This window comes from Trypanosoma cruzi, genomic scaffold, assembly GCF_000209065.1.
Source record: "Trypanosoma cruzi strain CL Brener 1047053516921 genomic scaffold, whole genome shotgun sequence".
Lineage (NCBI taxonomy): Eukaryota > Euglenozoa > Kinetoplastea > Trypanosomatida > Trypanosomatidae > Trypanosoma > Trypanosoma cruzi.
Genome location: NW_001849557.1, coordinates 275,411 through 293,642, shown reverse-complemented (window position 1 = coordinate 293,642; position 18,232 = coordinate 275,411). Strand labels below are relative to the sequence as shown.

The following is an 18,232-nucleotide window of genomic DNA, read 5'->3' as shown; positions in this document are numbered from 1 at the left end:
CTTCCACACTTACTTTTTTTTTTTTTTAATTTACTACAGCGGTAATTATTACGGTTACCATTTCTTCTTTTTTTTTTTTTTTTTGTTATTGTTCCCTGGCTTTCCTCAATTTTATTTTTATTTTATTTTATATATTTCGTTCGTGCTTGGCGTGAACCTGAGTCCAGCCGCATTGCTTTTGTTTGCGTAGGAGAGGGTGGGGGGAAAGTATTACAAGGCAGAGGCAGGACCGCCGTGGCGAAAAACAAATAAAGGAGGAGGAAGGGAGAAAAACGCGGTTGGGTGGATTTATTGTTGCGCGCACGTCGTTTTGAAGGGTTTACTGAGGCGGCACCTGAAGAATCCTCATTTCTTTCGTACTGACACTGCTGAGTTGATTCTGTGGTGGTGAGAAAAAAATATATATTTGGGGTTGAAAAGGTGTGTGTGTCGTGAAGAGTGCGTGAGGCTGCAAAGAGTTTTGTCAGCGAAGAAGAGCAGGGCGTTGTATACATACTTCCATTTATCCGCACGCTTATTAGGGAGAGGGCACTTCTTTATTGTGTTCAAAAGTGAGCGAGTGGGTCTTGAAGAAGGGGGCGCGACACACACACATACACATACACACACACACGCAACGACGAAAGGGGGGAGGGGAGAGGATAAAGACAAGGGAATAAGGACAAGGCTGCGTGCGGGACAGGGCTGGAGTGCGCACAACAAGCAAACAAACAGCAAAAACGAGAAAATTTTCAGAGCAGCTAATATAACCGGGAAGGTGGGGGGAAAGGGGGGCGGCAGGGAGGGTTAGGGGAAAGAATCAAAGTAAGCCAAGGTACATAAAGCGTCATTCAGAAACTGGGGAAAGAAATACGCCCTTCCTAACGAATAATATTTATATAAACATATTTGGCCACTAAAATAACAAGATTAAGAGGAGGAGGAAAAAAAAAAAAAAAAAAAGCTTACGTGTACGTTTTTTTTTAAATTTTATTGTCGTTACTTGTGGTGGCAATGGAGAGGAGTCAATGGTACACGCAGTGCCGCTCCTATGTGGCTCTTGTATGCACCGCCGTAGGCAGTTTTTCTGCAGACCACCCAACAGTTTTAATTTCTCTCGGTGTGACGGCTATGGCCGGTGCACTTGCTGTGTATGTATCGACAGGCTCTCCGCGTTGGAAAGGGGCGCCGATTCTTTTTAGGCAACGCAGAAGTGGTAGTGGACGGGACTTCTATCGAAAAAATTCTCGCCCGGCGGCTTTGACCGCTGTTTTTACGTCTACAAAGACACCATGGCTTACCGACAAAGGGGATGAGGAGGATGTGTTGTCTGAGGCGGCGGCGGAGATGAGCGAGGCTCTGCACGCTGACGTGGATAGCCCGAGTTTGCCCTCATCTTCAAATCTGAGCTTTCAGCAGCCGCATCGTGGTCATCGCTGCCACAACTGCGCCACCTTCTGTGGTTTCTGTGAATCCGCCGCGGTGATGCGGGTTTCGTCGGTGGCCAGTTTTTCATCTGGGGCACTTTGCACTCATTGTTTCTTTCGGAGCATGAGCGGGCGTATTAGCAACAGCAGCGGTCTTGATACGCCTAAAATCGTCTTTTCTGGCGAAGGAACTCCGGCTGTGACGTCAGTAGTAGGGAACGGTGCCAGTACTGCGGCGCTTAGTGATGGGGAAGTAGGCTCGCATCTTGGCGGGATTGACTGGAAAACGTTGTCGCCGTTAACGTCGACTAGAGCATCTGGGGTGAAGAATGCCCTTGCACACGCGAGGGATTGCAGAGTGACAGAGGCGTTCAATTCACCGGTGGCTCGATCTCCTAAGTGCGTGGTCGGCCGCGCCTCCGACTTTCCCACTGTTTCTGGAGAGGAATGTATACCCGGACCACGCGGTTATGATTGGCAGCGGCAGTTTGGAGAGACAGATGATGTTTCGGGGGGAAATTTACAACAAACTCTTTCACATTTGATTGGAGCAGCTGACATAAGTTGTTTGCCGCATGTGCAATCCAACCACACTTGTACTTTGGATAGCGTTTCACAAGGGGGGGAGGTACCGCAATCTGGTTTTATCTCTCCTGATGGGGGCGCGAGCACGGGACTGAACACATCAGCAATAAGAGGCTCGCATGATGTGGGGGTGGGAGGGAATGCCAGCGATGTTTTGTCTAATTTGAGCATTCCCCATTCTTCTTCTAAATGCGCCGAGGGATGCAGCGGAGAGCACATGAGCACGGAAACGCGGGACACAGGTACCAGGCATGTTCAGCTTGAGGCACGGTTACGCACTCTTGAAAAAAGACTCGAGCAACAGCTGCGCGGTTCAGTAGGGCACCGTTGTGATACGAAAGCCCTCACGGCATCCCAGGGTCCTGAACCCGCTGCAGTTTTACACACATCTGAGAGTCATCCTCAAGAATTTCTGGGAAAGTCTTTGTATGAAGGGCCTGATGCTGTCGGTCTCCTGCAACGGGACGAGTCACTGCCGCATCATCAAGGACCGCCTGTATCAGCGGGAGCAACGGAGAGGCTGGTCTCCGCGACTCCCCAGCAACACGATCGTCGGGTGGATGATGTTTTTGTACGTCCCCGGGGTGACGGTGCCTCCACATACTCATTGTCTTTGACGTACCACGACGCCCATGGAGCTTTGCGAACCATTGATACCCACACTTTGCCACCGCTAAAGTTATCCCCACGAAATGCTGTCGTTACGCCAAACAGCACAGCCACAACAGGCTCTCTTGGATCATCTGGGCAACATTCTCTATCTGTAACTTCGCAGGAAGTTAGACGATATTTTAGACGTCCGCTTGCAAACATCTGGGGTTGTAATTCAAGGGCCAATACCGGTCTTCTTTTGGCCCCACTTCCTCCATTAGAACCAACCACGGGACCGCGCCTACAAGGTGTCGCAGGAAAGAGGGGTGAGCTTCGCATTGGTGCCTTTTTGGGTGGTGGATGTTGTGGGAAAGTTTACGAGTGTCTGAACACCGAAACAGGTGAGGTTCTTGCAGCAAAGCAGCTGCAATTTAATTCTAATGAACCAAAGTTGCGACACAGACTAAAACAGTTGGAGTTGGAGTTGGAAGTATTAAGTGTAGCAACACGTCATCGTATGCCCTGGATCGTCGGATTTCATGGCGCAGAGAAAAGAGGCCACTCTGTTCTTATGTATTTGGAATATTGTCCACGGGGATCTTTACTGGACTACATGCTTTCCAGAGGAAGTATACCTTCAGTGGTGTCCTCGAAGGTGATGTCCACTGCTTCCTTGCCTAGCTTTAGTGGAACGATTGAACCGGTTGACTCCGAGTCATCTGTTTTCAAAAATATCTCTCAAGAAATAAAAGAGCCTAATAGTGTTTTGGAAAGTAGTGATGGATGTTCATACTTGGCATATTCACGTACGCCGGTTAGCTTTTTTGTTGCTTCAGCCGCCTCACGGAATAAAACTGTATCGCCTGAAATGCCGCCTCTTCCTATAGAAGAGGTGCAGCGACTTACGAGGCAAATAGTGGAGGCCCTTCACTTTCTTCATTTTTACGGGTATGCCCATTTGGATGTAAAAACGGCAAATATTCTCGTGACGGAGGAGAGGGACGCGCGACTTGCAGACTTTGGGTGCTCCATGCGTCTGCGGCGAAGTGAGGCAGAATCCGAATCTTGTGAATCACCAGGGCAGACTGTTTTGTCATTTTATGAGGGACGGAAGGAGGGCATGAGTGCCGCTTCTGGAGCTGCATCCAGTGAAACGCATGAGGCTGCTGCAGCGCCACCGTACCCCGTTCTTGCCGAAGACGATGCCATCACAGAGCTTCGTGGGACGGCGGTTTACATGGCTCCCGAAATGATCCGTTTTGAGCGTCATCGCATTGGTACTGCAGGCGATGTATGGTCTATTGGATGTGTTGTGATGGAGCTTGTGACGGGCGCTGCCCCATGGCGACATCTTGCGAGAGATAAACTCCGCGTGCTTTTTCGTATTGGTTCCTCCCGTGAGGATCTGCCACTACCGCCAAGCGTGGTGCAGGCGGCAGAGGAGGCGAGGCGGTCGTTGGCATATAAGGCAGAAAGCCAAGCAGCGATCGATGTGACTGCTTCTTTCACGGAGGATGCAAAGCTACAGAAGAGGAGACGTCTGGAGATTATAAAAGTTGGGGATGAGACGGAAATTGAGACTGATGCCGCAAGTATTCATGATTCTGACATTTCAGGTTCTACCGAGCATTGCCGACGCATGCAATTGTTTGCTGCGCTGGAGAACTTTCTTTTTATGTGTCTTCGAATTCGTCCGGAGGATCGACCGAGCTGCGAGGAGTTGTTGCTCCACCCCTTTCTCACCACCATCTGAGAATACGCTCGCGTGTGTGTGTGTGAAACGAGTGGCTGGAGCAAACATGTGGCCGTTTTTTAGCGACCCAAGCTGATTAATAGGATGTGAATCAAGATGGGCAAAAAAAAAAAAAAAAAAAAAAAAAAGGAACATCCCCACCAAAGCAACAAAACTGGGGGGAATATAACCTTTCAAACTTAATCGGGAGAATTTCTTACATGAATTAATATAAAAAAAAATAAAAAAAAAGAAAAGAAAACGAAGAGAAAAAATTATTTACATCAATGTTTAATTTCACTTTTTTTTTTTTTTTTTTTTTGAATTTATTATCCTTCTGTATGCTTGTATGCGTGTATGAGCGGGGGGTGGGGGAAGAAGAAGGAGGGGAAGAAGAAGGGGGAGGGGGGAATAACACGCTCTCTCTCTCTCTCTGTGTGTGTGTGTTTTTTTTTTCTTTTTTCTTTTTCTTTCTTTTACTTCCGCATGTAATCATTGTTTTCCTTATTTTGTTTTGCTGGCTCTAAGCCCGATTTATCAATAATTGTCGTGTCGTCAGTTTTAAATGTACGGAGGGACGAAATGGGGAGAAAAGGAACGAGAAAAACACAACAATACGAAAAAACAAAAAACGAAAGACAAACGACTAAGAAGAAGAAGAAAAAGAAAAAGAAAAAGAAGAAGAAAAGAGAATGATTGGAAGAGACGTCGATGCTGACAGCCGTTTTAGGCTTATCTTTGAAGGAGGAGGAGGTGTGACTGGTGACCTCTTTTTTTTTTTTTTGTTTGTTTGTGTTCCTACACCTTTTTGTTTTGTCGCGGTTAAACAACTGCAAGCTGTTCTTTACGCATACACTTCTCCTTTTTCTTTCTCTCTCCCTCTCTCTCTGTGTGTGTGTGTCTGATTGGAAAAATGAAGGGATGAGAGGAGGGGCAATGAAACGCCGCAGACGTGTTGTTGTTTCCCAGGGGGCGGTTGTCACCTCGGATGACACACCGACCTGCACCGACGGTAAACACAATAACAAATTAAATAATAACACCGATGATTACGACAAGAAGGATAATGATAACACGACATCGCTAAATGGCACACCAAATGTGCCGAACAGTTCATCCCCGGCACCAGCGTGCAGTTTGTTTTCTCGCTTTCAGCAGAGGAGCAGCGACTTCAGCGGTGAGTGGCTGATGATGGAGGAGGCGGACGTGCCTCTGGTGCCACCCATCTCGCATGAGTTGGCAGAAAAGCTCCGTCAACATCAAGGTACCATACAAAAGGAACGATGTGGTGCCGCTGCTCCTGGCAGGAAGGACGGAAAGGAAGCGTTGCATACAACGCCAGCAGCAGGAACAGCAACATTATCCGTCGGGGGGAGAGAGACGAGCGATGTGGAGGATGAGGAACACGTGCCACAAGATGTGGGGGTCAAGAAGCTTTTGGGTGGTGGTGATGACGGTGGTGAGGGCGTGGGTATCCATGGTGACTATCTCAGTTTCCTTCCTCCCTCTAGCGCGCTGTCCGACGTCGCACAGAGCGACCTACAAGCCACGCTCACAGTGCAGGAGGGTCGAGATGGGCGGGTAGTGTCCAAATCTTCATCCACGCAATCACTGCGTTCCCGGTCGAAAGAATTCCTTTTGACGCGGCAGCGTGTGGTGCCGCTTTGGAGTGTGGAACGCTACACCACACACGGCGGGTACGCGTCAAACGCGGCCATCGCTCTGCATCAGGAGGTATGCGACTTTGTGAAGTACCTTCGTCCCTCTGAGGCGGAGATTTTTATGCGAAGAATTATTGCGATGGAGGTGCGAACGATAGCCAAACGTCTTTGGCCTGATTGCGAGCCTATTGTGTTTGGTAGCATGTCTACAGGTCTATTGTTGCCTCTGTCGGATCTAGACATGTCTATTCTGAAGGTTCCCGTGACGACGGAGGAGGCACTAACGGCGTTAGCACGTGAAATTAGCCGTGAAGGGCTGTGCCACGCCGCATATCCCCAACTTATCCTAAAGACAAAGGTCCCATTAGTGAAATTTCAGCACCGCCTTTCTTTGCTGGATGTGGACGTCAGTATCAACGCCGAGGATGGCCAGAGGAATTCCGCCATCGTTGCAGACATGCTTTGCTCCTTTCCCGAGGCACGACCATTGATAGTATTGGTGAAATACTTTTTGCAGCAACGTGGGATGCACGAGCCGTATCACGGTGGCCTTGGATCCTTCGCGACAACCTTGCTAGTGATTAGCTTTCTTCAAAATCACCCGATTTACACAGAGCGACCCGAGGAGCGGGCATACACCGGCCTTGGAACACTACTCGTGGATTTCTTTCGATATTATGGCATGTACTTTAACTATCACCAGTGCGGTATTTCTCTTCTGGACGGCGGTCGATACTTTCTACGTGGTGAAACGTCTGCCTTAACACCTAGCAGTCCGACAGGGCAAAGTTCCTCGCAGGGATTATCACAGGTGATGATAGAAGATCCAGGCTGTGTGCAAAATAATGCTGCGAGTTCACTACGCATTTTCCATGTTATCACTTCTGTATTTACACATGCATATATGGCGTTAACGGCTTTATTTGATGCACCTGTGGGCGTTGAGCAGGAATTTTTGCCGGACGCCATGGAGATTGCGCGGCGTCCCACGTTGCTCTCACGTATCTTGCACGTGGATGGACCCAGTGTTGCGCGGCGTCAGTTTATTGATGCTGCTTATGATGGACTTCTGCAAGACCCGGCTCAAAAGGAAAAGCTCATGGCGATGACAACGGCCAGTAGCATGGAGGAAATGGTTGCAATTCGGAAGGTTCAGCTGCAGGGAGGGGCGTCTTGGAATGGCAGTACGAACATTCAGGAGCGGAAACGTCCTCGCAGCGGCAGCGGCAGCGGGGATAGTAGCAATACCTCGAGCAGTAGTACTTCGTCGAATAGCAGTTCGGCTTGTGTGGCTTTTCGTCGACATCGTCGTCGTTGAGGTTTGCGCATGGGACGTTGGACCTTTTTTTGAGATGAAATAGGGGCGGAATATTGATTGTTTTTTTTTTTTTTTAAGGAGCATGAAATGAAATCAAAAAGAGGGCTGAAGGAGTGATTAATAAACAAAGAAGGAGAGAGGAAAATTCTGTTTGTGTGTGTGTGTGTGTGTGTGTGTGTGTGTGCATTTCTTGCATTGTAATTATCTGTCGGTTCTCGGTTACCGGTAAATTTACTGCGTGCCTGGAGGGCAATCTCAAACTGTCTGTTTTATTTATTTATTTATTTATTGTTTGTCATTATGAGGGTCACTCACTGCCAGTCCAATGAGTCACACCGCGAAGCAGAGCACGCCACCGGGGACGGCCTCCCAGCCGAGGGGCGCAGGCAAGAACAACGCCATGTCGGAGCTTACGGAGGATCAGCGACAGGAGATCAAAGAGGCCTTCGATCTTTTCGACACGGACGGTAGCGGCACGATCGACGCGAAGGAGTTGAAAGTCGCCATGCGAGCACTCGGCTTTGAGCCCCGCAAGGACGAAGTGCGTCGACTGTTGTTGTCCATCGCTGAGGAAAGACGCGTGCCGGGGGTCGAAGCCGCTGGTCCCGGTGCGGAACCGCTGGCGATTGGCTTTGCGGAGTTTACGGAGCTCATGGCCCGTAAGATGACGGAGCGGGACTCACGTGAGGAGATGCTGAGGGCGTTTCATCTCTTCGACGACGACAAGACGGGGAAGATCTCTTTTAAGAACCTCAAACGAGTGGCGCAGGAGCTCGGCGAGAACATGACAGACGCGGAGCTGCAGGAGATGATAGACGAGGCCGATCGCGACGGTGACGGTGAGGTGAGCGAGGATGAATTTCTCCGCGTGATGAAAAAGACATCGCTGTACTAAAGGACGAGAGAAAGGAAAAAAGAAGAAAAAAAAAAAAGAAAAGAAAGAAAAGGAAAGGGAAGGGAAGGAAAAGGAGAGAGTGATGAGAACACTCTTGCCCCATTCGTCATGTATAAACAGGCGGGCACGCATGCGCACAGAAGTATCCACCGAAAGTGCAGGAAAGCCGGCCAGCGATGTCTTTTTTTTTCCTTTGTGTGTGGCTTTGGTTCTTTTTATTATTATTATTATTATTATTATTATTATTATTATTTTTCTCCTGTCCAGACTTTCTCTTATCTTGCGGTGTGCTCCGCGAGAGGGGGCCCGAGGAGAAAGAAGAAGAAGAGGAAGAGGGGAAGGGGGAAGTAGGAGCCATGCGGAACGGGTCGCAGTCCTGGGACCCGGGCGTTGCGTTGGGTTGGCGGAGGAGTGGCTCGTGTCATTCCTTTTTGTCCTTTTCTCGGGGAATTTGCGAGGATACGTCGTCCACGACGTTTACAACGACTACACCAACGGTGAAATCTTCTTTAATGCCGTCTACTGTTTGCTCGTCCTGTTCCTTCGACACATTTAGCGCCACCACCGCCACCACCATTCCTTCCACGAATACTTCGACGATGACGGCACGTAGTGGCGGCACTGGAATGGATGCCGCTGACAAAGACGCCGGAACTCTCTTCCAAGAGAAGATACGTTTGTTGAAGAAGTCCATGCAGGAACAGCGGGCCGCCCGCGAGCAGCAGCGACGTGAGTGGGATGCGTGTGGATCTGTAGAAAATATGCACCCCTCGACGTGTACGTCGGGCAGACTTCCAGGCGGCGATAGAGTCAACGAGACGGGAGTGAAGGCAAGTAGTACGAATGGGAGGGATGTGGCTGCGCAAACGCAGACATCATCATTCCTTTTTAAACCGAATTTTCCACCAAATACAGGAGGTAACATGATGTCTGAGGGAGACAACGGGATTGTCGCGATGAGCACAACGCCACCGCGCGGGGATAAACGACCGGAACTGGAAAAGGAAGGCCCTGACGCGGTGGATTTGACGGCATCACCCGCTGTTGTTGTAGTACTGGACGAGTCACCGCATACTGTGGAGCAACGCGACGCCGCCACCACGACAATGAAGGAGTCTCGTTGTTTTTTTTCGGATGTTCACAAAGGTACCGTGACTGCTGCTCACATTGATAACAGTGAGGGTAACGAAAGACGGAACCATTCGGCGCCCGGTAACGGAGGGGAGAAGAAACAAACTCGGCGATCTGTTGATCAGGATTTCAGTGCCATCACCAAAGACACCGAAGTATCGCAGCCCTCGACGTCCCATTCGACACGCCACCGCTTCACTCTTGTATCACCTATTGCAACAAAAGGCGTCACGGCGGAGAAAAAATTCTTTAGACCGCATGGTGTTGGCGGGTCCGTGGGAATGACGAGGAGGAACGAAGTGACAGGGAAGGCGGATAAAGAGATCCGAACTCTTCGTGCCCCCTCAGAGGGCGGTAGGAGTCGGTTAAACGGTCAAAGTCACACACGTGAAGCGAGTTTGCCGTCGTCGCCTCCGCCTTCTGATGAGGAAACGAAACGGATGTCGGAGAGCGGCGACGATAACGACGAGCCGGTGCCCCGCAGACCCTCCCGAAGGGCTGCTGCCTTTGCACATGCTGAGCTCGAAAGGCTGACGGTGTGGTGTGGTGAGAACCCTGTCTTGTTTTTTGGTGCTCGCTCCGTTAGTTCTGAGAACTCAAATAAGCCACCGGTGCGGATGAGTCGTGGAAGGAGTGGAGGGCGCGATGGCGTTGGAGGAGAAGCGGAGACATCCACTCGCACAAGTAAGAATAACTGCGCCGATTATTTTGCCTCCTTGCGGAGTGCTTCTCCCATTCTTCTACAGAAGTGGGTGAAGGAGGACATGAAGCCTGCTGCATCCATAGCAGCGCATATGCACCCATCCTCTAGTGTGGGTAAAAGAAGTCAACGTCATACGAGTGGGGAATCCAGTGCTGCGACACGTCGACGTCGGTGTCTTCTTCGCCAAATCCGTTTGATTGATAGGGAGATTCACCGTATGGAGAAAATCCCATGGAGCAAATCATTGCGTTCAGGCACCGGGTCATTGAACACGCTTCATAAAGAGAAGTCTAAACTGCTGGCAATACGTAAACAGTACGAATGGGAGTTATCGCAGGTGGCAAGGAAGGGAGACGTGAGAACAACCGAGTTGCCACCGCCACCACCAAAGAATTTATCGTCAGCATCGTTGCCGTCGTATAGGCAGCGACCACGAACCATCTCTTCTTCTGTTCCTCGTCATGGACCTTCTATTTACGAATCCGTTTTAAAACAACAACAACAAAAACAAATGAAGAAGGTGCATCAAGCAGGCCAAGCGACTTGTAAACAGAACAACTTTAGATTCAATGATGGTGGAATTGGCGCTGGTTGCAGAGCTAATAGCATGGAGAGCAATGGCCTTCCACCAAGAGTGGGTATTCCAGTGAATTCCATTTCACATACGTCTCATTTGTTTTTGAGGGGGCGCCTTGGTGCATCAAACGATTCCATCAACAAGAAGAATGGCAATAAATTTCATGCCGTTGGTAGTCATAACAGGAAAAATAGAGTTGGATGCCGCCGGTCTATTTCTCTTGACGCGGAGAGAATGGCGGCTCTTTATGCCCGCAGTGCATCATCGTCGCAGTCAACTTGGCGTGATGGGACACCAATGAGGAAGCTGATGAGCAACGTGGCAGATCGTGAACACTCGGAAGTGACGAGTAACAGTACCGCTGGTCATGAAAAAGAAGAGGAGGTTCCACTGTACTGGAGGCTGGCGCAGGTGAGACGAGATTCGGAGTGCCATGAATGCAGTAGTGTACGCGAGATGAGCGGGTTTCGATCGAGCTGCGGGTCTGCCTCGCCGTCACCCGTACGTGTAATGAGGCCACCTTCCGTGCGTGGTCGTGGCAGTGGCTTTGTTGGCGATTGGGGCAAGGCGGAACTTTGCTCCGATGTTGCCGCCGATCAGTATTACTGCGCGGAATACGGCGAGGAGGAGACGTTGGATGAGCCACGGATCACGACGCACAGAGGTGCGGCAGCAAAGGGAAGTGAGAGTTCAGGGCATCGGTTTTCGGCGAATTTCGTCACGCGGGGGCCACAAGGGCAAGTCGAAGGGAGACCACGTGCTCGGTCGGCTTTACGGTCAGAAGGGAGGCAAGCGGATATGCAGGCTTCTGGACGAAGAGTCACTCTCAACAGTTCAGATTTGTGTTACCGCCTGCGTGCTCCGACGCCGCAGAAAGTAACTTCCGAGAATAAATCAAGAAGCCTGTACTTTTTTCAGGATTCCACCGTGCAGACAAACAGAAAAAAAGGTTTCAATGAGGCGTCAAAACGCCCGGAACTCAAGACGCAGGTCCGGGCTGGCCCAAAACGGCACGAAAGCCAACGTCGAGTCGCTGGTAGCAGTACTAGTAGACAGGCTCTGCATCAGCGAACACCCGCATCTCTTGTATTGAACAACATGTCATCAAGGGAGAAACAACCGAAACAGTCGCATGATAACTGGCGTCGCCACTCTTCGGATAGTCACAAGAACATGTCTGGTCATTCGAGGCCATCGAGGGCAGCACCGTTATCGCCATCTGCATGCGAGCGTGTTGGAGCCACGGGTGGCTTTTCCGCGCATGACCATTCAATGGATCAGGGGAGAGAGGTGGATTGGATTTCTCCGTCTCGAGTGATGGAGCACACACAACCGCCAGCAACAATGTTATCGCCATCACCAGCATCAACTGCTCAATCCTCTCGCCCTCGTTCAAGTCAAGAAAGGAAGGATGGTGAGAATTTGCCATTTTCTGTTCGGCACCATAACACGAAGGATGCAGTGAATTTCAGAGAGGGAAAACCGCAGCGAAGAAAGCAGCAACTTCACATGACGGATCAGAGGACACCTCCTCGTGATCCACAACGACAGCAACAGCAACGGCGACAGGAGCAACAAATTATAGAGAGCTCTTCAAGAATTTCGGAGGTTCATGTATCACCACTAACAGAGTACAGTCCTGTTGGTGGCGGCGGTGGTGGCGACAGATCCCCTGCGGCGACCTTGCAGTACCGAACTACGTCCTCCTACGCAATGCCATCCGACGGTGTGGAAAATGAGCCTAGTTTAAGACAGATATTGAATGAACGTCAACGTCGTACATCTCTAAACAAAAGTGCGTTACTGCCCTTCCAACAGGAGAGGAACGTTCTCCCTGATGCCCCCAGTGGGGATGCACAAACCTTTATGACACCACAGTCGCCTTTTAATTCTAATTCACCTCATCGTTTTAGTGATGACCGGACAAATGCACCTTTTCTTTCGTTGGGTACTTCCTGTTTGCAAACCACGCGACAGGTCGGGGCCGGTGGTATCACGCTGCGTCAGCTCTTTGGGCACGAGCAAAGACCCGTCCTTTCCTCACCAGTGAATGAAATAGGTGCTGGAGGTGCTGTGAGATCTTCGACCGAGGTTTTGCTGAGCCGCATTAATGAAATGCGGGCTCTGATGAAATGAATGCCAGACGACTAGTTTTATACAGTGTAGCGATTGGACTGAATATACATGTGGCGCGGGTGCTTTGACAGGGCGGGGCCACATAAAAAAATGCCATTAAAAGACATGTATTTAAATCTAAATTAGAGGCTTCTGCTTGCCGCATATTATTTTATGTGATTTTATTTGCTTTCTATCGTTGCGGGAGCGCATACATTTTGACACCATTTTAGATGCATTTCACACACAACACGCAAAGGCGTACGCACGCAGAATTGTGAAGTGGCGAGAGCCCATTTCAAAAAAGAAGGAACTTTTTAAAATTTATTTGTGTGTGATTTTCACGTTATTTGCCCGAAAATGCCTTTTTTTTTTGTGTGTGACATGAATACTTTTTTTTGCTGAAAGAACCTCCTGACAAAATGTATTTTATTTTATTTTGTTATTATTTTTTTTTCTGTGTGCCGGTATTTGTCTTTCTTTCTGATTTGCCTGGAGACATTGCAAACACACATATACACACAGACAGGAAAGAGGGAAATTGTTGATGTATGTGGCATCAGAGAAGGTTTCGTGGTTTGATCCCGCCCTGTTGACATCGGAGCACGTGGCATCCGATATCGATGACTCTCTCGAGATCAAGGAAGTTGTCATGGAGGTGACACGCCGGCGCTTTGAAGAACAAACGCTTGCAGATTGTGCACAGAACAGTAGAAGTGTACACGCTGCTGTTAGGGCGTTTTACCGTGACGCGGAGAAGAAGGGTGTGGCGACGGCAATTCCATCGATTGGATACCGCATGGAACGCCCAGCATGCCCCATTGACCACAACGTGGAGCCCTTTGCACATGTTGTTGTGGCTGGTGGAATTTACGCCGTGGTGACGGAGCAAGTGCCACAACATTTATACTTTTTTGATCAGGAGAAAGACATTGCCATCAGTCGCCTGAAGCTTGCCAGTGATGCGAAGACGTCAGATGAATCACCGGCTGCTGTAAAGTTTTTTATCGATGAAAAAGATGCCGTCTCAGCGCTTTTTCTTGACCCACGGGGGAACTTCTGTGTGGTGCGGTGGCGATCAGGCAAGGCGGCATACTACCACATTCCTCACCGTCGTTGCCATCGACGTCATCATTCTGAGGGCTGGCCCGCAGAAGGCATGGAGGCTGGAGGAGATGAAGAAAGGTCTGAGGAAGACATGACGCCCCGGCGATTTCCGCTGCAGTTTTCTTCAAATGTCACCGGCATGTTACAACCATTTCACCTGGAATGCGTCGCGTGGGACCTCAATAACAAGAGTGATACGACAACAGGTGAGATTATTCTTGGCTCCAGCAGTGGTGGGGTCCTTCTTGCGTGCCGTTTGGAGACCCACGGCATCTTTGAAGCCCGTAAATTGTACCAATTTCCACAACCATACAGCACCCAGCCTATTGACAGCGTGGCGTACATGGTAGATTCACAATCGCCTGAACACCCACGTCACCATGTAGTGTTTATTGCTCAGAATAGTCGTTTATTTGTTTTTTCTTCGCTATGGGGACAGGGTGGTAGACTTGAGGCCGCATTTGATACAAACCTAATGAATTGCAAGAATGTTGTGCCACGCTCCAATTCTGCAACCTTGTACCCTGGTTCATCGTTGTCATGTGCTGGGTTGAGTGGCGGTAGTTTGATGAATTACATCAGTATCAGCAAAGAGGCGTCTACGAAGACGATGATGACGACGACGGCGAATATTACTACTGCAACAACCACAAATGCTGCCACCCCTTCCCCTGTTTTATCTTCCTCTTCAATTAGGTGCCGTCACAGGGCTCTCTCGAGCACCGTCGCTCATGTAGACACGAAAGTCACACATGCCTCTCCGGATGCTTTGATGCCGCGTCTTTTTTCACAAGTGGCTATTCTGGATCCCCGCGAGTTGATTCCCACGAAGCCATCATCATTACGTGTGCCGGCAGCAGAAGGAGGAGGGGAAGCCAATAAAGATCATGACGCTAGACGGAATTCTGTACCCGGGGCTGACGCGGACAAACTTCCACATGTTTTTTTTTGGCAGTACGGTGATACTCTAACGCATGGTGTTATCATGTTGACGGGCCCAGTGAGTACATTGACAGAGGAGGCTTCTTTAGCAGCGCTTTCACCTTCTCTGCAGCAAAAAACCAAGGGATTTGGTTTCTCGGCACTGCGGCCAACAGGTCTTCCGCCTCTGCCTAATACGCGCTTGCCCTTGAACCTGTGGCAAAGTCTATTGCCCATTGGTATTCTCAGCGTGGTGGATCTTGGCCGGCTTCTGCGAGAATTCTCTGCGTTTCTGCAGCCACAAAAAGGGGGCACGACGCAAAGACCACCGATGTTTCGTTTTATGCCCGCCAGAAGAGAAAAAAATGTGACAACCGAAAAATTACCACCACGACCTCTTGGAGTGGGTGACATTGAGCGGCTCTTATTAATTCGCCAGGGTGTGCAATACGGATGTGGGGGGCGTTTTATTTTGCCCAGACTCCCGGCAAGTCGCTTGGCTGCAGACGAGTTGATTCTTCCAAAGGCGGTGGAGATTCGAACGAGAGAGAAGGAGCCACAGAGCGCGGAGAGCCTTGTCTCCTTTGCGATGGGGTATGGCTACTTGTTGCTCACCACGACACGCGCCGTGTACGCTTTTTGTCACCTTGCGGCATTGCCTTTGCCGCAGGAGTCATTTCAATGGAAGAATTCCCTTGTATTTACTCGGGGGCTTGCAACCCCAACAGTGGGAAACACAGCTGCAGGAGCTTGCGAGAATCATGCGATGATGGCATTCTGTTCTCGTGACTGGGGCCGCTCGCAGGTATTTCATTTGTTTGCCACATCGTACATTGTTGAACTTCGACTTCGTCGTCGTCGTCGTGCGCAGTACGTTGCACAGCTAATGGATGCCGTCAATTCTATCAACGTTGTTGCCGTGAATAAGATCACCTCTGAGAATACCGAGACGGAGGGCACACAAGGAGGAGAGGCACGGACGATGGAGTTGAACAGTCAACAGATGACGTTGCCGCAGAATGTTTCCTGGCGACCCCGAGTGTCATTGCAGCCGGTAAGTCTTCGCACACCGCCGGGCCCAGAAAGTCCTTTAAGCCCTATTTCGGTTATTCCTTCCCGCAGCAGCGAGTCTTTGTCATCTTTTTTTACAACATCTTATAAACTACCCTTGAGATGCACCAACGACGAGCTTCAATTTGAGGAGTGGATCAGGAATCATAAGGATAAGGTGGTAAATATTCCACACATGGGTACACTGGGAGGACACATAGAGGCGGGACTACGTACGATGTTACATTACGACACGGACTTTTTGTACGGCATGGCGCTACGACTTGCTGCATGTTCTTCCTTGGAAAGGGAGAGATGTGATCTACTGCCGCGTGTTCGGCATGTGTACGCAAAGCGGCTATTTCGTCAAGGCCGTTTTCTTGAGGCGGCAGCCCAGCACGGACTGGCAATGGAGGGCCCACCGTATTTGAATACACTTTTGCTGGAGTTTTCACGGGTCGCGACGGATGACATGGAACCGCTTATTCTTTTTTTAATCTTACGGCTGCGCGGGTATGAGCGACAGAAATCGAATGGTGAAACATGTAGCCTGGAGTTAACTTGCCTCACAACATGGCTTGTCTCCCTCCTTCTTGAGCGTTGCAATCAAATTGGGAAGGAACGACAAGGCAACGGGGAATGTTCTGGTTTGCCTGCATTGGTAACCGTGTCTGTGGCCAATCCTGCCATTGTCACCTCGTCAGTGGGCGCAGAGAAGGCAGTGGGTGAAAATCGACGTTCTCTCGAGATGACGGCATATCTTCGCCGCAAGTATAATTTGAATAATCCACGGCAGTTGCTGGATCAAATCTTTGTACGATACGGTGCATTTGTGCAGTGGAAAGCGATTTGCGCAGCCGTCTTTGGCATAGCGAGCGCCGAACTGGCCATTTTAATTTGCGAACGATTGGGTCATCATGGGGAGCTACTTTCGCGCCTTTTCCTGCAGCAGGAACGGCAACTGGATGGACTTGTATGTCTTGAAAGAAATGGAACTGGAGTTTGCGCTTCTGCCTTAACAAAAACAACAACGTCAGTAACAACACTTTTAAAAGAAGATCAATTGAATCAGCTCAATCAATCGTTAAAAACATATTGGCTGAAGTATGCATCTATACTTATGCGTTTTTGTCCTTGCCGCTTTGTGCGTCGCGGACTAATTCCATTTGGCTCAGATTTGGGGTTAAATCCCATGCAGCTCTTCCCTGCGTTGTTGCTTTATGACCCACGGCGTAACGAGAGGGCGTTTGAGGTGGACGGCGCGATAGAAGTGGTCTTACAGCGGCATATGATTGAGGAATCCTTATTAGAAGAAGAGCGAGCCCGTGCGACTTACCACGCTGCACAACTGTACTTGGAGCATGTTATCTACACGGAGGGTTATACAAACGAATGTCTTTTGAATTTGTTGATGTACTTTACGGCAAGAGATGGAGATGATGCCGCATTGACTCGTTTTTTTACCGAGTTGTGTGCAAACCACATTTCACATCGCCTTGAAGTATCTTATGCCTACCGTGTTTGTTCGCGGTTTGGGAGGCATGTGGGTTGTGCCTGGACTTGTTTCATCACTGGACGCTATGAGGAAGCGATACAGTTGGCGATGAAAATACGAAACGAGGAGCTTGCAATACATTTTATCCGCAGTATCAGAGGTAATGATGAGAAGGAGATTCGTCACATGCTATGGAAAAGGCTTGCTACCGCAACGGCTAAAAACGGGGGTGGTGGGTCAAGACGTGCCCTGCAGCTTATTGCGGAGAGTGAGGGTGATTTGAACGTCAGTGATGTACTGCCGCATCTTTCTGGCGACGTGATGATGCAGGAGTTTCGGGAAGAACTTCTTGCGAGTGTGTCGATCTTCAGTAATACTCTGGTGAGTATCAAGCAGGCAATTGAGGTGTCTTTGAAGGACGTGGAGGCAATAAAACGAGACATGGAGAATATTCAGCGACGTCCCTTAAAGTTGCCATCGACGCAGCGTTGTGCCGTATGTGGAAAGGCTGCATTGACGCGGCCATTTGTAGCGTTTAATGGATGTCGACATGTTTACCATAAGAGGTGTTTTGATGCCTGTCGTGCGAAAATGGAGGAGCAACTTCGCTCTCTTAAGGATGTGTCCACTTCACTGCCGGTGCACACAGGGGAAGAGATTGAGTGCATGCCTCTTGCAGATGTGGAGTTGGAGTGTGTGTTTTGCAGTCGTAGATATCTGCGGCTGTTTCTGACAGTTCCATTATCGAATAATATCACGAGCAGTTCACTGCGACTGCCATAGCTGTATGCTCCTTTCATTTCTGCTTATTTAAATGTCTAACAGTCAAAAACTAAAACCAAGGCAAAGAAGTCTGATGGTATTATTTCCAACTACAAACAGGAGGGCAATGTTTTATCAATATTTATGTATATATATATATATATTTTTTTTTTTCAATATTTT

The 18,232-nt window shown here is 49.4% G+C and overlaps 5 protein-coding genes across 5 annotated transcripts, besides 20 other annotated features; all 5 read left to right on the top strand.

Annotated features, from left to right (window-relative positions):
• Window positions 1-17,996: part of a sequence feature (heterozygous, Esmeraldo-like haplotype) that runs on past the window's edge.
• Window positions 61-129: a sequence feature (A-rich).
• Window positions 584-616: a microsatellite.
• Window positions 994-4,335, top strand: Tc00.1047053506401.110 (protein kinase, putative; the record flags this gene model as incomplete). The annotated part of the gene is made up of 1 exon (XM_816172.1): window positions 994-4,335. The coding sequence occupies one exon, from the start codon at window positions 994-996 to the stop codon at window positions 4,333-4,335; it is 3,342 nt and encodes a 1,113-aa protein (XP_821265.1).
• Window positions 4,438-4,463: a microsatellite.
• Window positions 4,548-4,587: a microsatellite.
• Window positions 4,616-4,636: a microsatellite.
• Window positions 4,678-4,723: a sequence feature (C-rich).
• Window positions 4,761-4,792: a microsatellite.
• Window positions 4,963-5,000: a microsatellite.
• Window positions 5,236-7,293, top strand: Tc00.1047053506401.100 (DNA polymerase sigma, putative; the record flags this gene model as incomplete). The annotated part of the gene is made up of 1 exon (XM_816171.1): window positions 5,236-7,293. The coding sequence occupies one exon, from the start codon at window positions 5,236-5,238 to the stop codon at window positions 7,291-7,293; it is 2,058 nt and encodes a 685-aa protein (XP_821264.1).
• Window positions 7,442-7,477: a microsatellite.
• Window positions 7,562-7,583: a microsatellite.
• Tc00.1047053506401.90 (centrin, putative) lies at window positions 7,619-8,188 on the top strand (the record flags this gene model as incomplete). Its single annotated transcript, XM_816170.1, has 1 exon — window positions 7,619-8,188. The coding sequence occupies one exon, from the start codon at window positions 7,619-7,621 to the stop codon at window positions 8,186-8,188; it is 570 nt and encodes a 189-aa protein (XP_821263.1).
• Window positions 8,197-8,267: a sequence feature (T-rich).
• Window positions 8,365-12,735, top strand: Tc00.1047053506401.80 (hypothetical protein, conserved; the record flags this gene model as incomplete). Its single annotated transcript, XM_816169.1, has 1 exon — window positions 8,365-12,735. One exon carries the CDS (start codon window positions 8,365-8,367, stop codon window positions 12,733-12,735), a length of 4,371 nt encoding a protein of 1,456 aa, XP_821262.1.
• Window positions 8,404-8,441: a microsatellite.
• Window positions 8,497-8,542: a sequence feature (CT-rich).
• Window positions 13,140-13,171: a microsatellite.
• On the top strand, window positions 13,262-18,070 carry Tc00.1047053506401.70 (vacuolar protein sorting protein 18, putative; the record flags this gene model as incomplete). Its single annotated transcript, XM_816168.1, has 1 exon — window positions 13,262-18,070. One exon carries the CDS (start codon window positions 13,262-13,264, stop codon window positions 18,068-18,070), a length of 4,809 nt encoding a protein of 1,602 aa, XP_821261.1.
• Window positions 17,997-18,097: a sequence feature (areas merged during assembly that could not be assigned to a particular haplotype. This can correspond to areas where the two haplotypes were merged or to regions with more than two copies in the genome that were merged during assembly.).
• Window positions 18,098-18,113: a sequence feature (areas merged during assembly that could not be assigned to a particular haplotype. This can correspond to areas where the two haplotypes were merged or to regions with more than two copies in the genome that were merged during assembly.).
• Window positions 18,114-18,232: part of a sequence feature (areas merged during assembly that could not be assigned to a particular haplotype. This can correspond to areas where the two haplotypes were merged or to regions with more than two copies in the genome that were merged during assembly.) that runs on past the window's edge.
• Window positions 18,188-18,213: a microsatellite.
• Window positions 18,214-18,232: part of a sequence feature (AT_rich) that runs on past the window's edge.